Source organism: Phocoena phocoena, chromosome 4 (genome assembly GCF_963924675.1).
Source record: "Phocoena phocoena chromosome 4, mPhoPho1.1, whole genome shotgun sequence".
NCBI lineage: Eukaryota > Metazoa > Chordata > Mammalia > Artiodactyla > Phocoenidae > Phocoena > Phocoena phocoena.
In genome coordinates, this window is record NC_089222.1 from 14460581 (window position 1) to 14473112 (window position 12532).

Here is a 12532-nt window from a genome sequence, read left to right on the forward strand (position 1 = left end):
ATTATTATAAACAATAATAATCTTGCATTAACATCCACTGATAATTAATGTGTTAGATATAACCACACTAATTATTACTAACAATTATTATTACCAACAATCCACCAAAGCATGTGATTCATCATGACATGTTTTCATCTGGAATTGATCCAAAGGTAATTCATCCTGAGAATTACTTAGAGCTTCCTATGGAGGAACTCAATAACTATGTATTAAGATTAAATGGAAAACTGGAATTAAAGGTGATTGGCAACATCCTAGTAGTGTGGGCAATCATTTGGCTTTTTCCAATGAGAACAATTACTCTGCCATCTACAAGATCTCTGCCAAGGGCCACAGTATCAGGACTGTAGCTCTGCTTCATGGAGAGCATCCAGGTGCCCAGGGAACTGAATAAAAGGCTCCAGTTCATAAGGGCTCTTGCCTTGTGAATCCCTGAGAAGTGTTAATTTATTCCACTTGCATATGAAGTTTAGCGCCTGGGAGTTAGTGAATATCAGCACTCACTAGAAGCCAGGGGGAAATATTTCCAGCCTTCACTGGAAGATAAAATGTGTTTTAAATTATCAGCACACTGAACTGTACCATATACTATCACCATTAAATGGCCAGGAGCAGGTACAGGGGGATTTTTAAAATGGGTATGAATTAAATTAGGGAAATTAAATGATAGGTCTGAAACTCTCCACTGGGAATGCATTTCCAAGCTACAAGTTTTCCTTTCCTTCCTTTTTGACAGTTACAATCATGGTCATTAAAGATTTACCAGAAGGTTTATCATCTCATCTTTATACTCTGAGAGGAAACAAAAAGCATCCTCTCCATCTCCTCAGCCCTCAAACATACACTCCAAACCCTGCTGGTCTGCAAAGAGCAACAATCTGTTCTACATTTCAGAACAACTGATTCCCAGTATTTCAGAGACACAGATTTATCCTCATCAACTCCTTTTTTGAAGTACAGTTGATTTACAATATTAGATTAGTTTCAGGGTTATAGCAAAGGGATTGAGTATTCTGATAGGTTATACTCCATTTAAAGTTACTAAAAAATAATAACTATAACTCCCTGTGATGTACATATATCCTTAATGGATAAAAAGGATGTGGTGTATATATATATATACAAAGAAATACTACCCTACCATAAAAAAAAATGAAATTCTGCCATTTACAATAACATGGATGGACCTAGAGAGAATTATGCTTAGTGAAATAAGTCAGAGAAAGACAAATACTGTATGTTATCACTTACATGTGGAGTCTAAAAAATAAAGGAATGTATATAGCAAAACAAAAACAGACTCACAGATACAGAGAACAAGCTAGTGGTTACCAGTGGGGAGATGGAAGTGGGAAGGGGAAACATCAGGGAAAGGGATTAAGAGACACAAACTACTATGTATTCTTACTGACTCTTAATATCATTAACAGCACAGAAGGTCGGATTGTAGGTCCTTTTGAGTCTAACTATCAGCCTTACATTTTTATGATACACTTTAGGAATCAAATGGTCTCTTCCACTGCAAACAGGCTACAGCCCATTTAAAAAGCAAGCAGTGCCCCTGCATATGAGCTGGGCATCAGAAGGTAGTTATAATTATTACAGTAGTAACCTGAGCTGTAAACTAGGGCATAACAGGGGCATAATGCTATTACAAAAAGCACAGGGGGACCTTCAACATGGCAGAAGTAAGACGTGGAGATCACCTTCCCCCTCAAAAATACATCAGAAATACATCTACATATGGAACAACTCCTACAGAACACATAGTGAATGCTGGCAGAAGACCTCAGACTTCCCAAAAGGGCTGTGCTGGAACTTCTCTGCTGGACTCCTGGACTTCCACAAAGATTGCTTTGGCAGGGACCTTCAAGATGGTGGAGGAGTAAAATGTGGAGATCACCTTCCTTCCCACAAATACATCAAAAATACATCTAAAGGTGGAACAACTCCTACAGAACACCTACTGAATGCTACCAGAAGGCCTCAGACTTCCCAAAAGAGGCTTGGTGCTCCGGCCAGGTGTCAAGCCTGAGCCTCTGAGATGGGAGAGTTGAGTTCAGGACATTGGTCCATGAGAGACCCCCGGGCCCCACGTAATATCAAACAGTGAAAGCTCTCACAGAGATCTCCATTTCAACACTAAGACCTAGCTCCACTCAACAACCAGCAAATACAGTGCTGGACACCGTTTGCCAACAACTACCAAGACAGGAACACAAGCCCACCCATTAGCAGAGAGGCTGCCTAAAATCATAATAAGTTCACAGACACCCCAAAACACACCACCGAATGCGATCCTGCCCACCAGAAAGACAAGATCCAGTTTCAACCACCAGAACACAGGCACCAGTCCCCTCCACCAGGAAGCCTACAAACACACTAAACCAACCTTAGCCACTCAGGGCAGACCAAAAACAATGGGAATTATGAACCTGCAGCCTGCGAAAAGGAGATTAAACAAAATGAGGAGACAGAGAAATACACAGCAGATGAAGGAGCAAGGTAAAAACACACCAGACAAAACAAATGAAGAGGAAATTCAGAGTAATCATAGTAAAGATGATCCAAAATCTTGGAAACAGAATGGAGAAAATACAAGATTTGTTTAACAAGGACCTAGAAGAACTAAAGAGCAAACAAGCAATGATGAACAATACAATAAATGAAATTTAAAATTCCCTAGAAGGAGTCAAGAGCAGAATAACTGAGGCAGAGGAACGGATAAGTGATCTGGAAGACAAAATAGTAGAAATAACTACCACAGAGCAGAATAAAGAAAAAAGAATGAAAAGAATTGAGGACAGTCTCAGAGACCTCTGGGACAACATTAAACATACCAACATTCGAATTATAAGGGTCCCAGAAGAGGAAGAGAAAAAAAAAAGGTACTGAGAAAATATTTGAAGAGATTGTAGTTGAAAACTTCCCTAACATGGGAAAGGAAATAGCCACCCAAGTCCAGGAAGTACAGAGTCCCATACAGGATAAATCCAAAGAAACACGCCAACATACATGTTAAAAAACTATTAAAAATTAAATACAAAGGAAAAATATTAAAAGCAGCAAGGGAAAAGCAACAAATAACATACAAGGGAATACCTATAAGGTTAATAGCTGATCTTTCAGCAGAAACTCTGCAAACTAGAAGGGAGTCGCAGGACATATTTAAAGTGATGAAAAGGAAAAACCTACAACCAAGATTACTCTACCCAGCAAGGATCTCATTCAGATTCGATGGAGAAATTAAAACCTTTACAGACAAGCAAAAGTTAAGAGAATTCAGCACCAACAAACCAGCTCTACAACAAATGCTAAAGGAACTTCTCTAGGCAGGAAACTCAAGAGAAGGAAAAGATATACAATAACAAACCCAAAACAACTAAGAAAATGGTAATAGGAACATACATATCAATAACTACCTTAAATGTAAAGGGATTAAATGGTCCAACCAAAAGACATAGACTGGTTGAATGGATACTAAAACAAGACCCATATATATGCTGTGTACAAGAGACCCACTTCAGACCTAGGGACACATAGAGACTAAAAGTGAGGGGATGGAAAAAGATATTCCACGCAAATGGAAACCAAAAGAAAGCTGGAGTAGCAATTCTCATCAGACAAAATAGACTTTAAAATAAAGACCATTACAACAGACAAAGAAGGATACTACTTAATGATCAATGGATAAATCCAAGAAGAAAATATAATAATTGTAAATATTTATGCACCCAACATAGGACTACCTCAATACATAAGGCAAAAGCTAACGACCATAAAAGGGGAAATTGACAGTAACACAATAATAGTAGGGGACTTTAACATCTAGCTTTCACCAATGAACAGATCATCCAAAATGAAAATAAACAAGGAAAAACAAGCTTTAAATGATACATTAAACATGATGGACTTAATTGGTATTTATAGGACATTCCATCCGAAAACAACAGAATACAGATTCTTCTCAAGTGCTCATGGAACATTCTCCAGGAGAGATCATATCTTCGGTCACAAATCAAGCCTTGGTAAATTTAAGAAAATTGAAATCATATCAAGTATCTTTTCTGATCACAATGCTATCAGGCTAGATAACAATTATGGGAAAAATCTGTAAAAAATACAAACACATGGAGGCTATAAAATACACTACTTAATAGCCAACCAAGAGATCACTGAAGAAATCAAAGAGGAAACCAAAAATTACCTAGAAACAAATGATAATGAAAACACGATGACCCAAAGCCTATGGGATGCAGCAAAGCAGTTCTACAAGGGAAGTTTATAGCAATGAAATCCTACCTCAAGAAACAACAAATATCTCGAATAAACAGCCTAACTTTAAACCTAAGGCAATTAGAGAAAATAGAACAAAAAAACACCCCAACGTTAGCAGAAGCAAAGAAATCATAAAGATCAGACCAGAAATAAATGAAAAAGCAATGAAGGAAATGATAACAAAGATCAATAAAACTAAAACCTGGTTCTTTGAGAAGATAAGCAAAATGGATAAAACATTAGCCCAATCCATCAAGAAAAAAAGGGAGAAGACTCAAACCAAAAGAATTAGAAATGAAAAAGGAGAAGTAACAACTGACACTGCAGAAATACAAAGGACTATGAGAGATTACTACAAGCAACTATATGTCAATAAAATGGACAACCTGGAAGAAATGGACAAATTCTTAGAAAAGCACAACCTTCCAAGACTGCACCAGGGAGAAATAAAAAATATAAACAGACAAATTACAAGCAATGAAATTGAAACTGTGATTAAAAATCTTCCAATGAACAAAAGTCCAGGACCTCATTCTATGAGGCCACCATCACCCTGATACCAAAACCAGACCAAAATGTCACAAGAAAAGCAAACTACGGGCCAATATCACTGATGAACATAGATGCAAAAATCCTCAACTAAATACTAGCAAACAGAATCCAACAGCACATTAAAGGAATCATACACCAGTATCAAGTGGGGCTTATCCCAGGAATGCAAGGATTCTTCAATATATGCAAATCAATCAATGTACTACACCATATTAACAACCTGAAGGATAAAAACCGTATGATTACCTCAACAGGTGCAGAAAAAGATTTGACAAAATTCAACACCCATTTATGATAAAAACCCTCCAGAAAGTAGACACAGAGGGAACTTACCCCACATAATAAAGGTCAGATATGACAAACCCACAGCCAGCATCATTCTCAATGGTGAAAAACTGAAACCATTTCCACTAAGATCAGGAACAAGACAAGCTTACCCACTCTCACCACTATTATTCAACATAGTTTTGGAAGTTTTAGCCACAGCAATCAGAGAAGGAAAAGAAATAAAAGGAATCTAAATTGGAAAAGAAGATGTAAAACTGCATCACTGCTTGCAGACGACATGATACAATGCATAGAGAATCCTAACGATGCTACCAGAAAACTACTAGAGCTAAACAATGAATTTGGTAAAGTAGCAGGATAGAAAATTAATGCACAGAAATCTCTTGCATTCCTATACACTAATGATGAAAAATCTAAAGGAGAAATTAAGGGAACACTCCCATTTACCACTGCAACAAAAAGAATAAAATACCTACGAATAAACCTATCTAAGGAGACAAAAGACCTGTATGCAGAAAACTATAAGACATTGATGAAAGAAATTAAAGAAGATACAAACAGATGGAGAGATATACCATGTTCATACATTAGAAGAATCAACAATGTGGAAATGACTATACTATCCAGAGCAATCTACAGATTCAACGCAATCCCTATCAAACTACCAATAGCATTTTCTACAGACCTAGAACAAAAATGTTCACAATTTGTATGGAAACACAAAAGACCCCAAATAGCCAAAGCAATCTTAAGAAAGAAAAACAGAGCTGGAGGAATCAGGCTCCCTGACTTCAGAGTATACTACAAAGCTACAGTAATGAAGACAGTATTGTACTAGCACAAAAACAGAAATATAGATCAATGCAAGAGGATAGAAAGCCCAGAAATAAACCCATGCACATATGGTCACCTTATCTTTGATGAAGGAGGGAAAAATATACAATGGAGAAAATGACAGCCTCTTCAATAAGTGGTGTTGGGAAAACTGGACAGCTACATGTAAAAGAATGAAATTAGAACACTCCCTAACACCATACACAAAAATAAACTCAAAATGGATTAAAGACCTAAATGTAAGGCCACACAGTATAAAACTCATAGAGGAAAACACAGGCAGAACACTCTAGGACATAAATCACAGCAAGATCCTTTTTGACCCACCTCCTAGAGGAATGGAAATAAAAACAAAAATAAATAAATGGGACCTAATGAAACTTAAAAGCTTTTGCACAGCAAAGGAAACTATAAACAAGACGAAAAGACAACCCTCAGAATAGGAGAAAATATTTGCAAATGAAGCAACTGACAGAGGATTAATCTCCAAAATATACAAGCAGCTCATGAAGCTCAATATCAAAAAAACAAAAAACCCAATCCAAAAATGGGCAGAAGACCTAAATAGACATTTCTCCAAAGAAGATATACAGATTGCCAACAAACACATGAAAGGATGCTTGGTATCACTAATCATTAGAGAAATGCAAATCAAAACTACAATGAGGTATCACTTCACACCAGTCAGATTGGCCATCATGAAAAAATCTACAAACAATAAATGCTGGAGACAGTGTGGAGAAAAGGGAACCCTCTTGCACTGTTGGTGGGAATGTAAATTGGTACAGCCACTATGGGGAACAGTATGGAGGTTCTTTAGAAAACTAAAAATAGAACTACATATGACCCAGTAATCCCACTACTGGGCATATACCCTGAGAAAACCATAATTCAAAAAGTGTCATGTACCACAATGTTCATTGCAGCTCTATTTACAATAGCCAGGACATGGAAGCAACCTAAGTGTCCATCGACAGATGAATGGATAAAGGAGAGGTGGCTTATATATACAATGGAATATTACTCAGTCATAAAAGAAAATGAAATTGAGTTATTTGCAGTGAGGTGGATGGACCTAGAGACTGTCATACAGAGTGAAGATAATCAGAAAGAGTAAAACAAATACCGTATGCTAACACATGTATATGGTATCTAAAAAAAAAAAAAGTTTCTGAAGAACCTAGGGCCAGGACAGGAATAAAGACTCCGACGTAGAGAATGGACTTGAGGACATGGGGTGGAGGAAGGGTAAACTGGGACGAAGTGAGAGAGTAGCATTGACGTATATACACTACCAAATGTATAGCTAGCTAGTGGAAAGCAGCTGCATAGCACAGGGAGATTAGCTCAATGCTTTGTGACCACTTAAAGGGGTGGGATAGGGAAGGTGGGAGGGAGACGCAAGAGGGAGGGGATATGGTGACACAGGTATACATATAGCTGATTCACTTTGTTATACAGCAGAAGCTAACACACCATTGTAAAGCTATTATATGCCAATAAAGATGTTTAAAAAAAAGATAAAGGGCTTCCCTGGTGGCGCAGTGGTTGAGAGTCCGCCTGCCGATGCAGGGGACACCGGTTCGTGCCTCGGTCCGGGAAGATCCCACATGCCGCGCAGCGGCTAAGCCCGTGAGCCATGGCCTCTGAGCCTGCGCGTCGGAGCCTGTGCTCCGCAACGGGAGAGGCCACAACAGTGAGAGGCCCGCGTACCACAAAAACAAAAACAAAAACAAAAACAAAAACAAAAAAAAAGATAAAAACAAAAAAACAAACAAGAACAACAACAAAATGCACAGGCCAGAAATCACAATTAATAACAAAGAAATATCAATCTCTAGGTATGTCTTCCCCAAAAGAGGTTCAGCTGTAAAGCAACAGCCTATGGTAGTAATGTGTTAACAAACTCCCTTTCCTCTTTTCCCCACCCAGCCAAATTCTGTACCACCCATGGAGACTCCGAAATCACACCAGCTACTTATTTACCCTCTAATTAATTAAAATTCAATAATTAAACTTTTCCATTCCTCAGTTTTACAGTCCACCTTTCAACTGCTCAGTGGCCACCTCTGGTTGTCGACTACCTACTGGCCAGCACAGGCAGAGAACATGTCCATCACTGTAGGGAGTTCTAGTGGACAGTGCTGATCTCTAGAAAGGCTCTTTTGCCAAACTTCAAAACTCTGAAAAAGAAGCTCACCTTGTTTATCTCTCTCTCATCCTTACACCCCCAACAATCTCTTTATTATGCAAATCAGTTTAGCCTCTCAGGTTTTTCTTTTTTCTTCACTTAGTCATTTACCAGATTTCACATAACAAAGACACTCAGGAACTGACACAGCGGGCATGAATCCTCTTCTGCATTGTTTTCTCTGAATTCTGTAATTCTGCACATAGAAATCTCTCTGTAATTCCAGACATGTTCTAAGGGACAGATACAGGAAAATGTGCATCAGTTATGTCCCAGGGCAATGGCCATGTTTGCCAGTTTTAACTAAACATAGAAGGTAGTAGGTGTGTGGTTTAAATAGACTGTCAGGTGCTTCTCACTTTGAGCACAGGACCACGCACTGAACTTGCACCAAAAAGTAGGTGTTAGCACTAAATAAATATGCACTACTTCATGACTGAGTACATGATTCTCCCAGTTACTGTGAGTTGTCAGAAGGTCTATGTGCTTGTCAGTTACCTCTGTGCTTTCAAGTGTGTTCTGGACTCTTCCCTGGAACCTTGCCAACTGGCTTCCACCAGGGGTGTGGTCACTGGAAGGCATGGATGGGAGACCTAAGATGACAACCCCTTCCTCATCTCCCTTTCAGGCAACGTTTCCAGCATTACCTGCATCTCCTCTACCTTGCTGGCTACCATTAGATAGGCCCTCCTTCCACAGATCCAGCTTCTGCTCAATGGTCCAGCTGGTACTAACACCTCCTTTTGTCCTTCTCTCCCAGTGGTGTGCTGGTAAATGCTTAGCAACCGGTTCTCTTGGTGGGGAGAAAGTTATGATTTGAAATGTTTGCCAATTTCTGTGGTGTAAATACTTATACCCAGGCTAGCAAAATTCCTGAAGGTTTAACAATTGACTCTCTCAAGCCTCTACAAGCTAGCTTCAGTATATCACTGCTTTACTCTAAGTCAAGTAGCAGCTTCCCGTTGTTAATCTCTGGGTTTCCTCACAGTTCCTACTTAGTTTCTCAAGATTCCCAACTCCTTTGTTATTAGTTATTGAATAAAATCTTTTCTATTAGCTACATGGTGTGGGCTCTGTTTTCCAAAGTATATCCTAAATGTATAGTCTTAAGGTTAAAATTTATTAGAGAAGTGCTTCTCAAAGTTCCACAGTATAAATCAGTCATATCACTAAGCATGCTGGAAGTTCAGCTGACACTACTTTTAAAGAGTAAGACTTTCTAGATGAAGGAAGCAGTGAATCAGTTTACAATGTGGCACAAGCTTCTTATCTCATTGTGCACTGGTAACAAAATGTTTGCAGGCTGGTAGCTGTGGGCAAACAGACTTTAAGTAACTCTGTAGAAAAGCACTTTGGAAAAGCAATTTGGCAAATGTATCAAAAGCCCCCAAAGTGTCCCATCCTTTGTTCCACTAGTTCCACTTTGACAGACTATCTCCTAGGAACTCATCCAAAAAGAAGGGAAAAGCCTTATGCTCAAAGATGTTTACTGCAGCATTATTTAAAATAGGGTAGTTTTTTGTGTGGGTTTTTTTTTTTGTGGTACACGGGCCTCTCACTGTTGTGGCCTCTCCTGTTGCGGAGCACGGGCTCCGGACACGTAGGCTTTAGCATCCATGGCTCACGGGCCCAGCCGCTCCGTGGCATGTGAGATCTTTCTGGACCGGGACACGAACCCGTGTCCCCTGCATCAGCAGGCAGACTCTCAACCACTGTACCACCAGGGAAGCCCGAAATAGGGTAGTTTTGAAAGCAACTTCAAAGTGAAAAAAATAGGAAAATGATCAAATAAATCTGCTTGATGGGATATTATGCAGTCTTAAAAATTATAATTATGAATATTATAACAATATGGAAAAAACATATACTACTAAGTAATAAAATCAGGAAAGAAAATTTTATGTGCATGATAAGTATCATGTAAGAATATGAATGTCAGAAGGAAAAGACTGAAAAGAAATATATACAAATAATAAATAAATTATGTAAGGGGGGGTCTCAGGAGATGAAGTCTTTTTCTCTAATTATCCAAGACGGTCCTATTATCCTAATGTAGATATTCCATTTAGTTTTGTTAAACAAAAACTAAAAGACAGTAAAGCCCACCAACAAAGTCATGGAGAATATTTAGAAGGGAAAAAAAAGACATTACACATTAAGATGTCTGTGAATGCTGTTTTATATTTATAATATAAGACCTGGATGAGCTGGAAGTTAAATGAAGATCCCCTATCTGCCATCTGTCATTCATTCCCTCATGCGTGTTATGTTGCCTTCTCACCTAAATTTCTTCTGCTTACCAACTTCTATCAAACCACCCTTTCAGAGAAGTGGCTTTTATCACATATGTACAGGTAAGTAAACATGCTACCTGTGAGGTCTTCTGAGCCTTCTTTCTGCTGTGGAGTGAAGACGTTGGCCCCTAGAGGAGCACCTGTCAGCTCCTTGCAAACAGATGGAAGAAGGACTCAAGTCTATCCTCAGGGATCCAAACAAGGTATTTGTCTACACTTGATCTACTCAGTATGGATTCAAACCCCTCACCCAAATTCCACTGGGCATCTGGTTCCCTTAGAGACAATAACAACTGCTTCCTTGGCTGCACCCCCTGTTCCTCCCTCTCCTGCCTTCCACCTGAGACCAGATATTTTAAAACATTGCTAACTTAGACCACGTACCAAGAACAAAAATTAAAAACAACAACAACAAAACAACCCAAAACTTAAAAACAGTCCTCATCCAATTTGTTTCAACTTTTAAATAAACAAACAGAACCCAACTTCAGAATTCAACATGCAATATTGCCACACAAACCACCAAAGACCACACCAATGGCCACCATAAGTATAAAATAGCAATAAAGATCTCAGGCCCTGGAGCTTGACTGGGAAATATTAGATTTTCCACTTACCTAATCTTTGTTTCCTCACCTGTTTCCCCATAGGATTGTTATATGGACAAAGTTAGTTATTTTACATAAAGCACTTAGAACAGCACCTGACACTTGATAAGCACCCAAAAAAGTTTAGCTAATATTAAGTTTTCACTCCAAAAAATAAATGTGTGATGCGGCCCCTGTAAGGCAGTCCCTGTTGCCCATCCCCAGGGGCTACTATGTCTAAAATGAGCACACAAATTAAGGGTAAATGTCAAAATATCCACAGTATTAAAACATCACAATATGGATGTTGATGTCCATCGACAGATGAATGGATAAAGAAGATGTGGTACATATATACAATGGAATATTACTCAGCCATTAAAAATAATTAATTAATGCCATTTGCAGCAATATGGATGGACCTGGAGATTATTATACTAAGTGAAGTAAGTCAGACAGAGAAAGACAAATATCACGTGATATCACTCATATGTGGAATCAAAAAAAATTATATAAATGAACTTATTTACAAACAGAAACAGACTCACAGACTTAGAGAATAAACTTATGATTAGCACGGGAAAGGGTATGGGGGCAGGATAGACTGGTAGTTTGAGATTGATATGTACACACTGCTATATTTAAAACAGATAACCAACAAGGACCTACTATATAGCACAGGGACCTCTGCTCAATATTCTGTAATAACATAAGTGGGAAAAGAATTTGGAAAAGAATAGATACATGTATATGTATAACTGAATCACTTTGCTGTGCATCTGAAACTATCACAACATTGTTAATCAACTATACTCCAATATAATATAAAAATTGTTTAAATAAATAAAAATCATGATCTAAACAGAAATGTGATCATATTCATTTCTAGAATTTTCCATCTCACCGAAATAAACGACCTGAAGACAGGAAATGCCAAAATATTTTCAAATCACTCCTCCCGCCATGCTTCTGTCCATTTCACTGGACATGCCTACCTCGAACCACTGCCCGTGGGACTGCATCTTGAGGATGACACAGGGGTCTGGTTTGGAAAGGGCATCTCTGTCGGAAATGCCTTTGCATGCCACACGCAGCTCAACTTTGGTCAGGCAGGGGCTGTTAAAGATTCCCAGTGTATTGGCAGCTGACTCATAAATGTTGCTCATCTTCTTCATTCTGTTTTAGGCAAGAAAAAGAGGAAAAAATAGATGCCAATCACCACAGTATTTTTCAAAGGAAAAAGCTTCCCAGTCACCCTTCAGGAAAATGTTCAACACACACTATTGAGTACTGAATATATTAATTATCTAGCTTTCCACAGCAGGGTCAGAGTTCCAGTGAAACAAACAAACAAACAAAACCAAAAGAAAAAACAACCAAAATACCCAATAGGTGCTAATGCACTTGGCTAAGAACACTATTTTCTTATATGATTTGCATACATTTGCATAGTAAAATTTTTAGTCTGTGAAATAATATTAACGAATTAGTGCAACAGACTGCAA

The 12532-nt window shown here is 38.4% G+C and overlaps 1 protein-coding gene across 1 annotated transcript in view; it reads right to left on the reverse strand.

Annotated features, from left to right (window-relative positions):
• Positions 1-12202, reverse strand: part of CPNE4 (copine 4) — a 421313-nt gene extending 409111 nt beyond the window's left edge. Inside the window, exon 1 of the mRNA XM_065877050.1 lies at positions 12023-12202. Within this exon, the coding sequence (XP_065733122.1) occupies positions 12023-12202 (180 nt within the window). The remainder of the gene's footprint in view (positions 1-12022) is intronic.
• Between the last annotated feature and the right edge of the window lie 330 nt (positions 12203-12532).